Below are 22,351 nucleotides of genomic sequence, written 5' to 3'. Positions count from 1 at the left end.
CGTATCAGGCTTTAAAAATGGGTAATATTAATATTCATGGGTATAATTTAAATTGATGTAATGTCTTCAGCATGACTAGATGTAAAGCGGGTTTAATAATCAGGTGACATTGATTTGTTTTCTCGCAACAATTAATATAATAATTTTAATGCAAATGCAAAAGCATATCTTCAATTTATTGATCTTTGTAGTTTGCACATTTACTCTGTAATAATGGTTTACTTACCTAACAGAAGGTAAACAGTAAGGTAATGCTGCATTTAATTAGAATAGAATAGAATAGAATAGAATTTATTTTTGAAAATATTACAATAACACATTATATACATTGGTATACACAATGTAATACATCAATAAAGTAACCTAAACAACCAAATGCATACACAATGTACAAACCTAATGAGCAAACTTAAATAAAAATGTAACATTCTTGTAAATAAAATTAAAACAAAAACACTCGTAAATTAAAAGAAATATTTTCAAAAATAACTAGGGCCTCTAGAGGCAAGTGCCTGTGGAGAGGTTCCTTTTATTACAAAAATATTTTTTAGCTCAGAGAAAATTTCAATAAAACTTTGATTTTTTTATAAGCTCCTAAAAAAATTTATTAAAAGTGTGCTGCTGCAGTTACAAAGCAAATGAAAATCCACTTAAATAAATTCAAACTAAAATTTACTGTTACTTTCTTTAATTAACTAGGAATCTATGCAGAGAAGAAAATCTAATTTATCAAAACCCAATAACCACTTCTTTAATGTTTTTGAAAATAACTTTATATTCTCACAAACTAATAATTGAAGAAATTATACTAAACATTTTAGGTCCCAAAAAACAAGTATTTGTGTTGTCAAATTACTTTTGTGTTGTCAAATATAAACACTTTTATTTTGTAACATAGCTCAGGTATGCGATTTCTCTATTACCTAAAGTTTGTTTGCTTCAGTGTCTGTATAGTTTTTTATTTTACTTAAAAGTGAAATTAGAACCTGCCAAAGAAGAAATCCATTCAAACTATTGCAGTTCAAGTTCGGTTTAAGCTGCATTAGATAAACTCTAACATCCCTCTCTATCCTAACGTATAACAGTCTTAATATCCATTAGGAGCATTGCTATTAGAGAGAAGCAAGCGCCATCAGTCGACAGTTAATGGCCAATGTTTTATGACGCTGACAGCCGCATCCGAGTTAATGCTGCTTGTCATTATTGTGTTTAGCTGAATCATTAATCTGTTTCTCGGTTCTTCAGTAGAGAGTTACTCGCTTCTTCACAAGTCGTTGTGACAGTGTGGAAATCCTTCCAGTTCAGAGTTAACAGTTTATAATATAACGAGGCAGTAAGCTGATATTGCAGTAATCCTTATTTAGCTACATGCATGACAAGACATTTTCAATATGAAATTTCTTTATTTTATACAATATAAGATGACTTCAATTGTATAAAATCAATATCTTTCTACTACCAATATCTTTATTTTAAATTAATTTATTTCTTAATTTAGCACAATATTTAATACAATAATTCCAAAAACATAAAGAGTAATTAATGCGTTTTATTGTAGTTTTTTGTAAATTTTTTGTTTACCGAATATTTATTGGGTGATCTATCCAAATTGTATGGTTTTTTAATACATGTAACCACCATCTTGAAATGTCAAAAGATATTAAGGCACAGAACAGATTTCAAAAAAGCCTATATTATAAAAAATATTTCTTTTTCTTAAAGCTTATACAGTAAATATTATAGTCTAAATATAAAAAAACATGTAAATATGATCACGCACCAATAAAATCTTTAATTTAATGGTCAATGTTGTAAAATAAGGAATTTATAACGTTATGTATTTCATAATATTATTGTCTATTTATTTTTATTGTAAATATATTGTATTTAAAATTTAGATTCATATTAATAGTGGAATTACACCTGACCACTCTCGATAAGGGTAGAATAAGGAATATCCTGTGGAAAGATAATGGATATTCGCATAGTTAACAAATACGTAACGTGTCAAGCTTTTACATCATAAAATTCATTATTGTCTATGTAAACATTTTACGCAAAGTTTTATATATATATATATATATATATATATATATATATATATATATATATATATATATATATATACAATAACAGTATACAGAATTTTCTTTTTACATTTTGTTACACGCAAACTCACTAAAACATTAAATTGTGTGTGTTGTGATAGTTAGATTACATTTGTTAATATATAAATTGTTTAAAATTTCATATTATTACATTCGGTTCTCTTTTAAAATTTATTTATTCTGCTATTTGTTCGTTGCAATCATGGTTACCCTGCTTTTTTAATGCTCACTCATATCCGGCGTAGTGTTATGTGCACTATTATGAATCTCAATGATCGCCATAAAGAAATTAAGCTTTGATGTAAAAGTTTTTAGGTTAGTTTGTTTTCCATATATCGTGAGGACAAACATACGGATTGATATTTAAAGTAAAAGTTTTCCAGTCCTACGGGTGATATGCTTTGTTACCACTCAGCCATTAAAGTTTCAAGCCTACAGCTAAATTCGTTCTTAAGATATTATCCTTAGTGGAATACTTTGCTGCTGCTCAGCCAAAGTCCATGGTGAACCATTCATAGTATTTGAACTCCATCTTGTTTGTAGAAATTTAGTACCATACAAAATGAACAGTTTGAACTTCAATATCATGTGCGCGGACTGAAAAATCTTTTCCAACTCTTAAAGTGATACGCATGGCTAGCTATCAGCCATCAATCGATTCTATATTATAATATGACACCTATGTACAACTGTACAGATTCAAATCAAATTACATGAAAAATCCGAGTAGAGTCGAAGTGGGCGAGTTTTCTTTGTTAATGTGACGTTATTGTTTCCTTAAGTCCCTTTGTTTAATGCATACTTGATGGATCAGCCTTAAAATTAGGTCAGAATACTTGACGACATCGACCAAAATGTTGACGATGCTTTGAAGACACTAACTTGGCTATCCATCTTGTGGAGAAAACATGACCTGGTGGCACTTGTTTCTGCGTGGTTCTGCTTCTTCATACCGTGACTGATCGACTCTAAAAGTAGGTTAAACAGTAGAAATTAAACTGCATTAAACCCATTTTGAAAGATATTTGACTGCAAATATATCTTAGACATTCATACTTGTGTTTCCTTCTTACTCTCATTAAGGAAATTTTGTTTATACGTTTGTTTCTCATTAACCATCATATAAAGTTTTAACATTCTAAATCAAACTATATATTTAATTCGCGTTTCATACAATATCGTATTTAATGCAACTTTTACGTTCCTTATCTATCGCTTGAATTTTTATTAGAATGCATTATTCGGCTGTACTAATTTCTAAAATAATTTATTGTGTTGGGAAATGTTAAAATGTGGTGGTTTTTATTGCAACTGTCAACAGCTGAACATCAACTGTCAATTCTGTATCAACAAAATCAGCACCGCCATCTGCATGTGACTGGTCCCCTTACACAGATGCATTGGAAAATTTACATTTTCAAACTATCATCTTCAATTTTAAAGAATGATTATTGTATGCATCCTTACGATTATCTGAAGCATCTCGTTTAATAACGTTGAAACGGTGTTTATATGGTTCGGAACTAGTATAAAATAACCAATTATTTCAAAGAGACATTGTAGCAGTTTAGTTTATGAAACTTTTCTGTTTTTTCATGAATATAATTTACTAAAAAACTGCCTTATTGTTTTTTAACCTTATTTTGTCCAACCCCAAGGGCTACTTACATGACATTCTATTAATCCTTCCACTAGGTATTTATTTAACATGATTCAGCCAATAATTAAAATTATTTTGAAATAAATACGGCTTAAAGCTCTACATCTGCTTTGCACCACTTTAGCTATGTTTCTTGTAGATTTAAATGTAACATTCCCATAAATATAAGTACATTTTAGTGTTATTGTTTTCTTTTTAATATATGTATTTTTAATTGAACTTTTTACTATTTTTATTTTGATTTTATTTATATTAAATTTAAATTTGGGATGAAAGCAAGCTTATATCCACTACTTTTAATATGTCATAGTTGGGAAATTCTCTTTGTAAATAAACACATCATTATTACATGAAAATAAATTTATACGTAAAAAAACATTGATGAGTTCTTTGTGTAAACGCAATTCGTCAGTGTGAACACTAACCAGGAGACTTCATGGATGCATTCTTTTTAATTGGTGGGTGCATAATGCAAACACACGAGCGATGGACATTTAAAAATAGAAAAGAAACTATTTTGTATTGCTAGGTAACGTTGCTATTTCGACACATATATTTTATTTACATCATGTTTCACAATGATTGAAATTATTTGTATTTTTAAAATACATTTCGAAACGTTTATAGACAAAAAGTTCGAACCTTTTTGAACTGGCCACTATGTAATACAGTATTCTGTATTATAATAAATATAACTAGCCATGTAGCATTCAGAATAACGATAAGTGGGCTGATTGTATAGATTGAATATTACCCCTATACATATTTCATAGGCATGATCTTTCATAAAAGATCTCGCTTGACAACACTGGCTTAATTGTCTTTGACTTGGAGCTCTATTTGATTTCATTATGTGCTTGGTTGATGTTGTAAAACCATCAACTGTTTTGAAAACCCGCTCTAAAGACTTATAAGGGTTGGTTGGGTGTTGCAGGAGCTGGTGTCGAGCACTCCCAATGTCCGTAACTGGAGGGGGATGCTGATCGCCCTCCTGGTGATAGTGGCAGTCCTGGGTCTTATCCTCTTCTCCATTGTTCTTCTCTCACCGCCGGACGAGGGACCTAGAGTGCAAGGGACTAAGTTTACTTTAGATCACATCACGAGTTCGATATTCAAGACCACACCCTTCAATGGATCTTGGGTTTCAGGTAAGCTTTATCCATAAAGGCTAGACGTTTATGTTTAGTTAAATAGAAGAATTTTATAATGTTTCCTGATGTAATCTAGCTAGGGCATTACATTGACTCAGATAATGACACATGGTTAATTAACTGTGGGTTGCTGTCGAGTTTTTTTTAATTTTTTTATTTATTTATTTTTTTTTTTTTGCTGTATTAACATTTGAGATTCTAAGACTAAAGAGGGCAAGCAACACTAAGAAAACACACTAATGTGTCATTGATAAGGAGAATTACGGAATTTCTAATTACATATAGAAATGAAACTAACTGTATAAAGTTCCATACAATACCAACAAAATTGATTTTCAAATACAAGCATAGTACAAGGCTTTTATAACTTTTCTTTTTCAAGGAAAAATTAAATCTTTGATTACTAATCGGGACTATACGTGTTACAAACCAATGAAAATTAATTACTTTAAATATGTTTTTCAGATGTAGTATATTGGTAATATCGTACGGTTAGTACTTAATGTACACATAATAATAATTCTAAAATATTCATAAATGTTTGTTATGGATAGTTTTTTGTTATGATATCTTTCAGTTTAATTCTATTACGAATATAAATATGAAGAAAGCCTTTATGACTGCATTCTGCCGGTTAAATGTTTGGTTAGCATCAACTGGATGGCCAACGCCTTTAGTATTAAAAATATGTTTTATCTTATATAAGACAAAAATAATAGAAATATATAGGTATTTATTTTCTTTTATTATGAATAATGTTTATTTAACTGGAATTAGGGAATAAGTTTAACAAACAATCAATTATATCAGTATTATGTTGTCTTTAAGTAACCATTTTATAATAATGCGGTTATCATTATAACCATATATCATAATTTTTATACTGGCACTTAAATTGAATAATATTATATCGACAAATACTATTTGTATAATTAATACAGTTTATAATACAGGACAATATCACCTGTTACTATAGCACTGCTATAATATATAACATTTTGTGAAAATAAATATTTGAATTGAATTGACTCATTTTTCTTCGATTGGCTTTGTTTAAAGAGTGGTTTACAGTACGAATATATTTTAAGATTTATTATCAATATATACGCAAACTTATTATAATTGCACCAATCACCTCACTTTATCATAAAGTTATAATACGTTGGTTAGTTTACAGTGCATGGCTCTCTATCTTGAGAGATGGAGGGATGGAAGTGAGTTGTGTCGGCATTAACTCAGAATTATTGGCCACAAACACGGTGGATAACACGGTTTAAGAGGGAACCTCTGTAGGTGTCGCATAAATATGCCGGTAAAGGCGCAATATCTTTTTTATGACTCTGTACTACACACAAACCGTTTTTAAAGAACAGGCAAGACCTTCCATCCCTGTTTAATGCATCTTGTTGTAGTCTAGATGCCCTAATTATTTTAATGCACACACTTCGTCATGTATAGGATTTAACTTAATTATACGACATAATTATACGTGTGTATTTTCAGTTTCGTATACATATAAACGAATGATTTGGAATTTTACAAAAATAATTTAAAATTGTTAAGAAAACACCACCCAATTTTTATAAAATTCATAATATTCTTATAGTATTATAAAAGATTATTGCATTGTTCTGCGTCAACCAACATCTTCAAATATATTCCAAAAGTAATATTTCGGAAGCCACCATCGTTTTTTTTCGTGAGCAAAAATTATTAAAAACATATCATATTTGCTTTTTTTTGTAATTTTGGTTATAGTAGATCCAAAATTACCTGAATATAATAAATACATAGAACAACTATAACAGTATTACCATATCCATCGTTGCCAGGCAGCATTTTTAAAATATAATATGTACATATTATGGGATAAAATATATTTTACATAAATATTTTTTCCAGTACAGTATTTATAGATGTTTTAAACCTGCACAAAACGTACACAGCTGTAGAATATTTAGTACAAGCATTTTAGATCCTCTGCAGTGGTGTATTGTAATTGGGTTGTTTGAATGTAATCGAAGAAGTTTTGTTACAAGGGTCGAGACAATTCTAAACAATAATCCCTAGCTTGACAACCGTACTTAAGTCTTTTTTGTTAATAAAGGAAACTCATTCAATATCTGTTATTTTATTCAATTTGTATCAAACCTCTTTTCATGGCCATTAAATCAAGAGAAGTTGTCCGAAAATCTTTTCACTTATCATTAATGTTCCGCCCTTTGGCTGAAATTACCCTAATATTGCTTTAGGTTAAATATGTGTTTCATAATACGTGCACCATTCCGATTCTGCCATTTCGGTCAAAATTCGTAATTAAATCAAACGTTCATATACAAAATTCATATACAAAGTGGCAGATATAATATGTAACATTACACATTAATCTTTTATTTAATAAGTATTATATTCATGAAATATGTATTCCATAAAATCGCAATGTCGAGCTTTATTAATATCCACGGATCTATAAGAAGGGGTAATCATGTAAAAAGTGGGATTTTGTTTTATATTTTGGTTAGCTATTAGATAACAAGACACTCAAGTATGGTCTTGCAAATAAGTATCGAATATTCATGGAGTAGATCGCTTTGGTTACAATTTATGCAGCCTTTTTGCGTATGGACAATTTGTTTGTAAAACTGTTATATTCCTGTAACCATGTAAAATTAAGAGTTTAATCGTAATGATAAAATATACTTATATATATTTTGCGTTTTCACTCTTTACAGGTTTAATATTGATATTAGGTAATGAAACATTTATTTCTGACCTGAAACATTGGTACGGAACAGTATATTATACTAGTTCAGGTTCGGATTGTTAGCGTGAATCGTGGTATCCCTATTTTTCAAATAAAATTGCTGTCAAAGCCGTGGATTACGTTTATATTACTCTTATATAAATCCTTTAATAACTTAGTATTTCTAAAGAATAAATAATCCAAGCTATTCAGATGGATAATAAACAGAAATATTGAAGTTTTCATTCGAGTATACTTATCGATCTTTGAATAATATCTATCTATAATATCAATTATATTATTAGGCCCGTGACGATGGGGTGGGTTTGGAATCAGCGAGCTGGCTCACTAGCTGAAACTAATTGGTGTTACTTCGACAATTCTATCGCCTCAGCTGCTGTTCTCTAAAACAAATCCATCAACAGGTTCTCATATCCCAAATGTTCACTGTTAGTTTCTTTATTCTTCACTTTTTTCCCGGAATATGCTTTAATTAATTCAAGAAATGATGGCAGTAAAAGCTTATCGTGAATGAATGTTTATGAGTGATTGAGTGATTTTTTAACTCTATCATCAATAATGCCTAATGATCATAAACAATCGGCCTTTTTCGTGGTTTCTTATTAATCTAAGCTAATTTACTTCTGGTTCCCTTAATTCATGTTTTTAATGTGAAAGTACTCATAAATAGTTATAACCATATTGTACCATTATTTACAAATTGAGAATATAGGTAGTGACGAGTTATACACAAATACAACACAGAAAGTTTTATACTTAAGTATAGGTAGTAGGTAATCAACTAACCATAAACCGTTACGAAAAACTTACAAAAAATATTATTTTAAGATAGCTCAGACTAACAAATTAGTATTATGTTTGTGGGAAGTCATGGAGTAATACTAACACATTAATAAATAAATAATTAAAGTTAATAAAAATAACAAATAATCATCATAGTCCATTCTGGTTTATGTAGAATTTATGTATATTGAACTATACCAAATAATTTAAATCAATTTCTTAAATGGTAATAAAATTTATTTATTGTAAAAGATATGTTTCACAATGGTTATTCCTAACTAATATTATACATATGCGCAATTGAGTTTATTTATTAGGCGTTCGCTTGTAAATTATACAACCGATTATACTGAAATTGACATATTATATGTTCTTATTTCGAAAAATCCCTCTGGGCTAAGCCCCGATTCAGCATTGTATCAGCATTAATACAACTCTGAAGTTTCAAAAAATCTCATATTAGTCTCTAAATTTGCATTACATCAACCAAATATTATTAACTAGCAGTTACCCGCAGCTTGGCAAGCAATTTCGTAGGCTTTACACGTGTATTAGCATATTTGGTTTAAATAAGTTATATTTCTGATGCAAAAGTGTGTTTTATTTGCGTGTGATATTGGATATGATAAATCACATTATAAATTTTATTATTTTTTATCGAGAGTATAGTTATAATAAGGTCAAAAAATTAAAACACCACACAGGTAATCTATAATTGGTATTCTTGAAACAACAGAAATCTTTATCCATTAAAAATTTACTGCAGCGTAATGAAATGCATTCATTAAAATTATCTTAGTTAAAAAAATAGTGTATACATATGAACAGTCACTATGTCCGTATTTAATTTTTTATTTATTTATAGAAATAATAATTTTGTACTTTACAACGACCTAACAGCTTAAGAAGATAACGATATTAGTATATTTTACATTTCCACTTGTTGAATCTCTTCAATTCTAAAATTACTGTTCTGAATATAGATATGTATATATTTATAATAATGAGAAAAACCGTACTTAGTGAATACCGAATCGATGTGCTTGCTAATTCACTCGGAAAGTAGCCGGTATTTATTCACTTGGAAACTATTAAAATATGTATTTATTTTATAATAAATACAATACAATTGAGTTCAATAATTTAAAATCACTTAGTAATATGTATGTATTTATCTATTTGTTTTATATAACGTTATAGTGATCAGCTCATATAACTGTGACTGAAAGACGCCATTCAGGCGCGAACCTGGAAATTATTTTCCAGCTCGCTGTTCTATTGTGTGATTGTACGTGTAACCGCTCAACGATATGAATGTAGTAGCTCATATTTTATTTATATTTCTACTGAACAGGGCTTTTTGTAATGGCCGGAGAAATAGTTTTAAATAACACAGTCTGTATTTATACTCGCTTTACTATCTCTATTTTGCCGATTACAATGATCCTCATTTACTATTTCAACATGTTTATGGTGTGTTATTTAAAAGAGTCGTTTGGGTTTGAATATTCATTAACGATAACGGAAGTACATTCACTCTAATAGTGTAGCTAATGAATCGTGTTCCCCGCGCCACTTCCTTCCTCAGCTTATTATTACCTCCCTTCCACCTTGCCCACTTCCTCCATACCTCCCAATTACTCCTTATGTTCTCCTTCCCCTTCTCCCATCAGTCATATCTCCTTACTGAACATATCCTGTTGACGAGCAATTATAATGTATGTTCACAGTAACGTGAGTGGTATACTCGTTACCCCAGAATTATTATAAAAACTTAGTAGTTATTTTTTAATACAAATACTCGCAAATTGTAACAAAAGATGAGTATTAGGCCTTGACAAAATATAGCAGGAATCACATTTAAATTAATTATTTATATATATATTTGAAAATATATTTTGAAAAGGTTGAGAAATATTATTTTTAGTTGATACAAATGAATATGTGACAATGTTTTCAATGCATAAACTGTTTTAATTGCAATCTGTCAGTTCTTAAAATGTTCTATCTCAAAGGGGTAAGAATTAAATTACTCTTTACAACTCACTACAACAAAGTGTTGCTTTCAATTTTGCTACTGTAAAGCGAACCGTAAATCTGAGCCTACGAACTTTCTACGGTGCTCACTCGAAGTTCTCACATTTCGTTTAGGAAGACGGTGCCACAAGAACAAAACCTGAACTGCCTTCACTTAGGAAGTTTTTTACTATACTCACTGGAAGTTTCTCTCTTTGTGTTCAACAAACTCTCCTCGATTAGGATGTTTTTTTTTACAATGGTCACTGGAAGTCTCCCTCGTTTTACTCAGCAAACTCTTCGCTTAGAATGTTCATTTACAATGCTCACTGGAAGTTTCCCTCGATGTGTTCAGTAAACCCTCCTCGATTAGGAAGTTTATTTTTCAATAGTCACTGGTAGTTTCGCTCGTTGTGTTCAGTAAATTCTCTTCGCTTGGGAAGTTTTAAAAAATGCTGACTGGAAGGTTACCTCTTTTTGTTTAGATAAGGTGTGCAAAAAACCACCTGAACAAAACTGTAACTCTGTGTGCTTAAGTAGTTTATACGATCCTCAATATAACTTTATGTCTATCTCAGGCAACGGTGAAATAAAACAATACCAATCAATTAGAGCGAGTTACATGTAACTTTCATAGAAAACATTCGCTTTACAGTAAAGACGTTTCTAATTTAAAATGTTCAATTAACCATATTATGTTGTGTGTTACGTAGAGTAGGCCTACTTGTTTCAATCTTTTTCTGAATAAATATTGCGTTTATAAAATAACTAAGCAGCGTAAATTTACAATTAAAGCAGATTTTTTTATTTTAATAATTTTCAGATTTCTGTATTTCGGGATTAGGGAATCGGATTTCTTCTACTGTCGTCTGGCAAAACCAAGGTTCTTTTCTAGGAGAGTTAGTTTAAATCAGATATCATTAAACCAACATTATTTATTGTTAAAACTTGTGATTGTTTGTTAGAAATAAACACACCGTTGTTTCTTACGGATTACAAATAAAGAAGGGAGTATAGTTCTCCTTTTAACACTGTTAGAATATTTTAGATCCCTCATGGGATTATTTACTATAATAAAAATACAATATTATTTTATATTGTAAAACTGTAATAGTTCCAATATTTTAAATCTTTCATAAAGAAAATAGATGTATCCTCATGAAGACGGGTTATAAGCAACGAAAGGATGCTATTTAAGACAGTTATGAACTACATTAACATGTAAGAAAGCATTATGCTCTCAACTAAATTTTAATTACATAATGTGAACCAATGAATAATTATAATGATACTATAATTACAAAATGTTATTCTGTTGATCTTTTGCTTGATGTATAAAACATATCAAGTTCACAAAGCCTTAAACATAATGACAAGTGATGACAAACACTTATGACTAAAGTTTGCTTAATTATCTAATAGAGTTATTTGACATTATTAAAATATTCTTGTAAAGAGTAAAAAGCTGTCTTTTATAGTGCCGACAATGTTTTGTACTACCAGAAACAATGAACCATTAATATCAACAAAGTCAAGAAATACAGCAGAAGAAGACACAAAGCGTACAAAAATGGAAAAGACTAACACCGTGTTTAATATAAAGAGAGAAGAGTAACTTGAGACAAGGGAGTAAGAAAGGGGAAGGTTCTCAAGGTATGGAGATGGTAGGTCGTGGACAAGGGGGGGGGGTTTGGTGTTGTAGGAGAGGAGGGGGCAGCCTGTAGCAGAACAGTTGACAAGATTTAATTTAACATTGTTGTTTATTAATAAAACGCTAGAAAAGTCACTGTATTGCTTCTTTTATTAAATATTAAACATTTCCAGTAAAAATGTGTATCGCATATTACAACTTATGAATAGTTTTTACACTTTTGTATCATATGTTAAGTAACGGGAGGTGGCTTTAAATATATGTCAAAAGTAGTTCATTCAAAAATGTACTTTTTACTAAAATATTTCATTTGTTTCATACTTTTTACATTATTGGACGAAAAGAAGGTTTAAAATATTTCTTTCTTGTTGAGATACCTTATAAACAACCATATATCACATTGTGAGACATAAAATTGCAAGAATAAGCATTTTAGACACGTATATAAACGCAACAAGAATTGTGTACAAGAATAGACAATATGTTCCATTATCTGGGGATCATCTTCAGCCTGTCACCACTTAACCTTCCAGAAGTTACATTGACCCATCCCAGTACGGAAATGGTTCTACAAATACTACTCCTTTCAATGTAAATCCATTTCGTCTAATGGGAAAGTAGGATTAGACACTACGGTTTTGCTTTGTTCCTCAAACATCTCCACTCAGTTGTTCAGCTGGTATTGGACGCAAAGTTCTTTCAGCTGAAACTTGTGCTAATTCGTGATTGCTCTACTGTAGGAAGAGCTCTTGCGTGATGGGTAAATGTGGTGCAGATATATTCTCCTATATTCTTTTAATAGCACTTAATAGTGCTGTATTTCTGGAGCAACTATATATGAAGGGCACAGGAAAAAAGGAGTTAACTAAATGTCTCACCAAGAAATATCCGTGCACATAGTTATATTATTTGCGGGTTATATTACTAGGATATTCATGTTAAAGATATTAACTGCAGGGGAATAAGAGTTTACTTGTAGCACTTCTGGGGAAGAAGGAGTAAATGCATGACTGAAAGTGTGTTCTTAAAATATGAAAGAATGAATTAACTATGTTATCTGTTTTTACTTTATAATAATTACTAGAGCTATCTATTTCCAAATTTATTAAATCCTGATATTTTTCAGCCGATGTAGCCTAATTTAATATTCTATTTTGAGTATAGTTACTATTGTTTTCAGTTTTGTTAGATTGTTTTATTTAGTGAATTAGGTTACTTTATTTGTGATTAATCTGGATCTTACGACATATATATATATATATATATATATATATATATATATATATATATATATATATATATATTGTTTTGTTTGATACAATCAAATAATGAATAATAATAAGGAAGTGAAGTGTCAAAGAAGAGTGATGTAACAAAGAAAATGATAATACGGGGGAATGAGGCTTGTGCATCATGTAAGTGTAGATATAAATGTTTTGAGAAAGTAGGCCTAACTTTGGAAGAGATATATTTTACAGTTTAATCTACCTTAGACCACTAACGAGAAAAACTCTTATCTCTGTAGATTGATTTCTATAATACCGTTTAAAAAACGGCCTAAAATACCTTCTGGCTCTTCAAAAGTGAGAGATGTAGAAAACACCGTCATTTGAGAGAATTTGTATAGACTACGGTTGAAATTTGTCTGTGCCGACAAACGACGCTCATTACAAAAGGCAATTATCAATATATTTCTTTAATATACGCATCCTAGTCAGTGGTAAAAGTTTTTTCTGTATAGTGCGAAGGAAAAAGGAAGCGTCAACATCTGACATATGCTGTTTTACTTTCTAGAATACCAACTGCCTAAAGATTTTACTGCCTCCACATATTTGGAGACTCCAGCGGAGGTTAAAATAAAAATTTGACTGTATACCTTCATTATTTGGTACATTTTATTAATAGATGCAAAGAATAGATATTAAGAAAAGTTCAATTTACTTACCCGATAAGAGAACATTCATATACTGAATGCGAACGAAACGTGGGTCGAATAAAATCGACCTTTTGGGCAGACACCTCATCATAATGCGCCAATTATGTTCGGGAGGCTCGACAAAGCTCATTACCATTTGTGGTTGAAGAAATTTAGTCCATTGAATAGTAATACAAAGAAAATTGGTAAATATTTTACATAAAATATTCACACTGATCAATAACGGATAGAGAAAATTAATACAGTACTGTGTCATATGATTACGAATCCTACAAATGTTAAGATAATCTTCTTGATGGTGATATAGAAGAATTGTATCTTCGCTAAAGTGGAACCATTACTTTTATTACGTACAGTAGCCTACATACGATATCTACATAATGATCTTATAAATATAAAAGTATTTTCTATATCCATTATTAATCAATGTGAATATTTTACGTCAAATATTTACCAATTTTCTTTGTCTTACTATCCAGTGGTTTCTCGCTATAACAAATTTAAGCTCTCTGTGTTTAATCCTTGAAACTTTGTGTTCCCTTGTTTTCTGCCAACTAACGTCAATAGTTTAATAGATAATTAATAGTATAGAGGGGTAGAAGAACGTTTGTTAAGAAATATGTGCGTTAAAATATTCATTTCTAAAGTCTAAATATTAAATTATAATAATACTTACAATTATTTTTTAGGTTTGTCTCTAATGTCATACATACTAATTTGTCTAAGTTCATGCATACTAATTAATATATCGGTTATGCTATAAGGCATTTGTAAATACTTATACATAAAAAATCTATCGTACCGAAAGTTATGGCATAATAAACAAGATGAAGTGATATAACTAAGTAATAATAATAAATATAACGCATTAAAAATGCCATACACTAACTTAGTATAAGTAGTATGCCTATACTACTTATACTCCTCACATTTAAATTCCTCTTTTGGTGAATCAATAGTTTAGTAAACTACAGCTCAAATAATTTTGAAGAACACATTTCAGATTGCCGATCAAGATCAAATATTTTGGTTTTTACAAAACCCATTTCCATCTCAATCGAGTTACCTTTTCCTAATTAACGTAGTTAATGGCACCGTTATATTTTAAAAATTATGTGAATTATATTACGATATTTGACGACGAAGAAGTAACAATCGACGACTTGCCGCTGCCTGACAGCTCGGCTGTTAAATGGAACCAGCCACCGTTAATTTGACACTTGTATGGCCTCGGCTGCCCTTTAAAAAAGATCAGTGATTTGTAATTTTGCAAAATATCGACTACTTCCTTCCCAATTCTATTAGCAATGTTTATACATTCAATATTGTCTTATTTTCAATAAGTCGTGAATCCATGAATTCAGCGTGTTGTCAAATGCTTTATCGTTAACATATCTCCTTATCTGTTGCTGTCTTTCTGAGTCATTTGCCTAGGAAATGCCGTTTTTTGTTAGTAAAATAACTGAGAAGAGATCATTACTTACTTAAATATATAACAATGTTTATGACTTTTAGTAGTAACTTGGAGGTTTAAAAAATGTTCTGTCCTGCCACACAAAATAAAGTTTTAAAATATTAATTCGATTCTATACGATTAATGACAAATAATAATTGCACAAACTTTCCAAACTCAAACTTAGACTGAATTTTTATTTACAGAAAATATAACTATGAACAGTAGTTTTGCCCTTTGATGTTATTTTGAAGGTCTATTGCGTTTAATTCTAAAGCAGTTTATGTTACGAAACTATGCACATAGATAGAGCTGTGAGATACATGTTTGCCTTTACATCTGAGGCTCTTTCATTCCAGATTGGGGATGCGGGACGAACAAAGTTTTAAAATCTAAACTCTTTCCACTTCTAAGTTTCTCTCTATCGCAGCATGGGAAGTCTCTTGTTCAATTCAGGCAAAGAACGTAATAGAAAAAAATAATCAGTTCCAACCATTCTATGTTTTCTATTATAGAATACCACATATTTACAGGAAAGGCTTTGTAGTTTTGATAAAACTTATTCCTTAACCAAATATTTTTCTGATTATATGAGACGTTTTAATGTATTTCTTTGAGCTTGTGGTACATTTGAATCGCCTGATTGAAAGATATGTTTAGTTAAGTTAGTTAATTAATTGTGCTTATACTTTTTTTGTTATCGTTTCTTGATTACGAATGGCATTTTGTGTGTATTATAAAAAAGCAAATTAGTTTTAAGATTATCACTTTACCTTTTAATGATATCACCACCTTATCATTATTTACTCTGTCCTTCTATTTAATATAGTCTGTTCTCAACCATACTGTTATCAATATTCTTTTCTAACTCTGAAAAATAAGCAGGTATATCTTTGGAAAATTATGCATACGTAATTAAAACTCACATTATTCAAAAATACTTCTATGTAATTCAGTACTAGGTTCTTGTGCAAAATCTACGTGAATTTTAACACATCTTTTTTCTCCAGAAACCCCATTTTGCTGTATAAAATACAAGTGCAATCAGTTTCAATAGTATGCCAGTAAGATACTTCTTTACACTTCTCAACCATATTTTGGTGTTTTGAAAAATTGAGTTGTTATATTATATTAATCCAGCGATCAGTGGTTATAGGAGGCGCAGATGTCTAAAGTTAATGCAATTTCTAAAAAAGTGTCTAAATGACAAGAGGAATCATATTTATATTATCCGAGTTAATCAACTGATGACAAGTAAAATTGTTTATGTGGTAAGATATGTATCACATGACCACGCCGATAGTTGATAACGTTTTTGGCTGAGCGTTAACGAAGCTTATTAGTCGTAGAAATGGGAAATATGTCATTTCTGTGTGTTTATCCGCATGACGTCACGGGAAGGAACTGGCCAACAGACTGACATTTTTTATGAAGCTTTAATTCTGTATAGAAAACATAGAGTTACATTGACCTTATGGGTAACCATGATGGCAAAAAGAAAATCATATAGTAAACAAGTTTGTTAAAAAAAATCTGACTACAGTCATTTGATATTTTAACACGTGATATAATAACGCATGCATTGAGGAAACTTTTATTTGGAAGTTGGTTACGTTAGTCGGATCCTATAATACTTGGTTGTAGTGATTTATTTGTATATGGTGCATGTATATCTTCTGTTCACCTGGAGGCTGTGACATTTCGTTTGTGATTGATCGTCTGTCTATCCACATTATATCTCGAGAATGAAATGAGCTTATAGACTATAATATAGACTTGACATTTTGCATTAAACTTCAACTAAGTCTTTTACACGAGATTTAGTCGGTTGTACTTCTGACTTGTATAATTATTACAAGTTATTTAGTTATTAATTATATAACGTTATCACCTTATTTGTAACAAAAGCATTAAATAGCAGGTGCATTGGTACACTGGAATAGAAATTCGAGTTCTGTGCACGCATAGAGTCATTTATACCAATCCTTTAGAACAAATAATAAAATAATAATAAAAATGGATAACCCTGTGCTAGACCCGCCTCGTAAATAAAACAACAATAATAAATAACTAATAGTAATTATTTGGTGTCAATAACTTCAGTTCATACATAATTGGCCTGTTTATTATTATGTAATGCTAATTGAACTTTTTTGCTTTAGTTTTAAACAACGGTAATAGATTATTTTTTATTATAGAAGTTTATCTTTAAACATATAATTTCAATTTAGAGGCTCAACAAGGCAGGTACTAGTATTCAAAAATTAACGATTGTGGTTATAAGTATTCCTTTTTTGCGTTTGTAAGATCGCAATCATATCTATAAAGTCGAGAAGCCGTATAACGAACGACATATTTCCATCAAAAAGTGGGGAGAACAAACGTCGTGTTCAATATAAAGAAGCAGATGTAACGTGAGACAAGAGGGAGGGTAAGCTGGAAGTAGGTTAGGTAGCAGGAGGGGTTGTGGGGGTGAGGTAGACCTGGTGGTGGAGTGAACGAGATTTATTGCTGTTTATTAATACAGTCTTAAACAGTAATTATGTACTTCAATCAGTTTAAAATTAAACACTTTCTTGGTAAGTTAGTTTTGTACATTAAATCATATAATTTACATTTGTAGTATTTGCATTTATATAACGATTTTTCTTTATAGACTTTATAACGGTAAATCAAGAGGTTAAAATATTATATAAAATGTTTACTTTTTAAAATACTGCTGTAAAGTAAGCACCTTGTTTTATTATAACCGTTATTGCCGATAATTTAGATTCTATTGAGTTTGTACAATGGATTTTGTCTTTCTTGAATATATTTTAGCCTTCAAAAATACGTGTTGGTTTATTTTCACATCATTGTCTATTGCTCATTTGTTCTTATAAGATATAGTATACGTTTTTCACGCAACTAGTTATTGTACCTTAATAAAACATTGGTTATTCAATAGATTATGGAAATTTTATATGAAACTTAAGTATAGTATGATAAAACCTAGAAAATGCAAATAGTATATAGGATCAAGGACTTCAAACTAAAATATGATACACCTTTTTACATTTAGGGTTTACAAGGCTTCCTCTGTGGTCATTTTAACCTTTATATCCTGTGAAAAACTGAACAAGTGATGTTATTCCAGTCTCCTGACCCATTACAAAATAATTGGACTGGAAGTTTAAATATGAATGTTTTGGTATAGGGCCGTGAAGTATGTGTAATAAGTACTTATGAAGTAAACTGATTTTCTACAACATTATATATTATTTGTATTAATAGCTCTAACTAATTCAGAAAAACTTAAACTATTATTTATTTTTAACATTTGTAGGAAAGGCCGGTCTTCTTTTGAGCCTTTTTCTGTCTGTTCCCATCAGCAATTGTCTTGTGCGAAGCTAAGGAGGATAGTCGACGATATTGATAAATCATCTACTATGTCTGTTGCGATCGTAATAAAACTACTTATGATGTACAACTAGGGAGCCCTTTCAATCAAAAGTACACATCTTTAATGTATATTTTACTTTAGCGTTAGCGTAGAAGGTTGAAAAGTTAAACAAGACTACCTGTGGCTTTTATATCAGGGTTTGCACGTTAAGACACATTTCTGGTTCAGATTAATTTCGCATAATACAGTTTGCCGTTTTTTCCAAACTAAAAGATAAATACATATCGTACATAGGTCTGAAACGTAGTTTTCAATGAAAAACCATGTGCCTAAAGCCATATCGTAATATAATACTAGTCTAAAGCGTTTCCAGTCCCGTTAATCGTCTACTTCCGGCCGGTATAATATTATTTTTAATGTATGATATTTAAGGTACCGTGTTACCGTTTGTGTAGTTCCCCAATCAAGAATGTATTTACATATATAGGTCTGAAAAGTCTTCTTTGGTCAAAAATTGTTTACTTCTAGCCATTGTAATTAAGTCCAGTCTAAAGTGTTTTCCGTGACATTGTAGTGTTTGTTCCGTTCAAGAAAGTATATACACACGTTAGTATTAAAAGTCTACGTTAGTTATAAAGCGCTCACGTCTATCCAGTGTCATCTACTTTTGGTATAAAATATTCACGGTGAAGTAGTTGCGTTAACCTTGTTGCCCTGATCAAGAAAATATATATTTACATTAAAAAGTATACCGGTACTTAGTTTAAAGAAATTCCGCTTTCTAACATTATAATCTACTTTCTGTATGAGGTATTTTTGTGTCGTTTACAGCCCCATTTTAAGCCACCATGAATGTTTTTGATTTTCATAAAAACTATTTGATTTATCTTTTAAAAGCATAATAGAGGTATTATTCTGAGAAACAGCAATTATTTTTAAACGCAATTTTAATGTTTCATGATTCAGGCCGTTTCATTTCAGATTATTTAATAGTATCCATGTTTTCTAGTTAGACCACTGTAAAAAATAATGTGATCTGTTTAACGTTTAATTTTTTTTATTTTAGTTTGTTAAAATATTAGTTTTCCTATCCAAATTAGAATTTGGTTACGGTGTTATTTTTTCATCGTCAAAGCCATGTAATATATTTTTACATTATTGGTATTTTATAGAACACTCAAGAGCCTCTCGACCAAAAAGGCAGTGTTGATAGAATAAAAATAGTGTTTCTGCCTCTACTTTAATATGCTAAAAGTTTATTTTTTATAAGCTCAACCACATAAATTTTGTCTCACAGCTCCTACACTTTTTTGCAGTCCTTTAAAACTCTTTTATAAAGAAGTTCCCTTGCCTGAGTTTCCAAGGTCCAATAAGCTATAAACCACAGATCACAATAGCCGTATGGTTTGCAGCTGTTAGGCCATATTTCCATGCGCACTTCGAGGCAGGACGGTAACGAAAAGCCCACTTGTGTCCCATAAACCAAGCCAAATAAAGGCTGAACACAGGTCCCCACTCGGCCGTATTGTCGACGTCTGCTGTATACTCGTATACTAGGTCTCGTGGTCAGCAGTAACAATGAACCTCAAGAGCGATCCTGAACCCTTTTTGTGTTCTATTGACATAGAGGTAGTAAAGTCCTCCAGGAGCAGGTTAATGTGGCCGCTTACATTAACTATATTATTCTGGGTTGTCAAATTCACAAAAGGACACTTTTACCCTGCTCCTCATACTATTTTATATTTATTATTTTATTATCTTTTACTGCTACTGGAAAGATTTTAATGCACTTTATTCTGTGATATTTATGAACATTAATTTAATAATTATATTACTCCTGAGAATGCTTTATAACGAATAACAAATAATAGTAGAAAACTATTATCATTAAAACACATCAAATAGAAAAATAAAAATATCATAAAACCCCGTGTTATATATAATATTCTGCCTCGAACCACTCCGCTGTGCTGTAGTCTGAAATAAAATTCAAATTCTCAAAATTTGGAATTGTATCAAACTTGCATACCCCAGATATCTGCATAGTATATTTATATCAATCAAACTCAATGATTCTATAAGCATGGGGTTATCTTAAGAGATTTAGAGTTTAATAACAAGTTTTCTCAGGCTGTTTGGGAATTGTAATGTTGGCTAAGAATTGATCATGGGTCGGATTAACACGTAAGACTAGGTCGGATGGCCCAGAAAGTGAGACATTCACAACACAGTTACGCAATAACCGTATATGGTAAGCTTCACGGGTTACAATATCTATCCAACCGGTATAGATATACATAATGAACAAGATTGAAATATCCAAGCGAAGTTTTAGATGTTTTGTTGCCTTCACGTCAGTACGGAAGAGTGATCCGTAATATGGGCCACCGATTATATTGATTAAAGATATGTTCGAAAAACAAAATAGTTCAGTATACTTAGTTCATCAAACTATACATTATATTGAAATCATCAACCTTCTACTGTACAATATCACAAAACTTGAGGGCAAATATCTTATTTCACGAAAACTATTAAACATAGTAAAACCTAATAAAAATCTAATGGACTCTACTGCTAAATCCGAAAAATTGTGAAATTTCAAATAATTTATCATTGACGCTAATGAAAGGCCGTCAGTCCAGCACTATTCTTTGACTATATCTAACCTCTCTCGTTTCAATTTCCACCTCCGACTGTTTCAATACTCTGCTATAATTAAATCGTAGCTCTGTACTTTGACTCCAAGAGTACTAATGGCCTTTCTTTGTGCTTCGACTTTTTGCTAGCATCTTCACTCAGACGACAATAGTTTTATAAACTTCTTAGCAGCTCTTATCACTATAGTTTGAAGGTAATAAAAGAACCGAGGCTATGTGATTTCTATTCATGCTAAAAGGGTTCATAACGGTTTTGTAGGAGATTTGCATGCTAACTTCCTCCTTCGGGAAGGCGCAATGCAATCTCAAGAAGTATCTATATTGCCGACAACCGTTTTGCCGGCGGCGTCGCTCCAACGCGATATCAGTACAAGTTAATAGGTTCTCATTAAATTCTTTGTTATATTATAACACAAATGTAAATATACCTAGAGAGAAAACTATTATAGTAAAACGTTTTCAATAAATGCATTTAGAGATACGAATTCCTCCGTTATTGTATCATTTATATTGAACCCTTCATTAAACTTCTCTTGACTTGTAGAGAAGAAATAAGAGAGGATACGTAGCTAACAACTGACTATTTTTGTAAATTATACGGAATTATAAAAACAAATTGTATTGACTTCACAAGTTTTCAAAGATCTCCAATAATGAATGTATATATTTCTTACATTTACGTCATAAAATCGTATTAGGATTATGTTTTAAAGTATTATAGGATTTTTAACATTTACTAACTTTATATGATATAAAAGTATGTTTTTAGAATTAAAGTACTATTTTA

General features: G+C 30.7%; 1 protein-coding gene across 2 annotated transcripts in view; it reads left to right on the top strand.

Annotated features, from left to right (window-relative positions):
• LOC124367534 (dipeptidyl aminopeptidase-like protein 6) overlaps nt 1-22,351 on the top strand; it is a 170,188-nt gene that overhangs the window by 62,279 nt on the left and 85,558 nt on the right. For both annotated transcript variants that reach the window (XM_046824455.1, XM_046824444.1), the window contains exon 3: nt 4,703-4,916. In XM_046824455.1, coding sequence (XP_046680411.1) covers nt 4,703-4,916 — 214 coding nt within the window. The remainder of the gene's footprint in view (nt 1-4,702; nt 4,917-22,351) is intronic.

This window comes from Homalodisca vitripennis, chromosome 1 (assembly GCF_021130785.1).
Source record: "Homalodisca vitripennis isolate AUS2020 chromosome 1, UT_GWSS_2.1, whole genome shotgun sequence".
Lineage (NCBI taxonomy): Eukaryota > Metazoa > Arthropoda > Insecta > Hemiptera > Cicadellidae > Homalodisca > Homalodisca vitripennis.
Note: the sequence above shows the minus strand (reverse complement) of the source record. Positions and strands in the feature narration are given on the sequence as shown.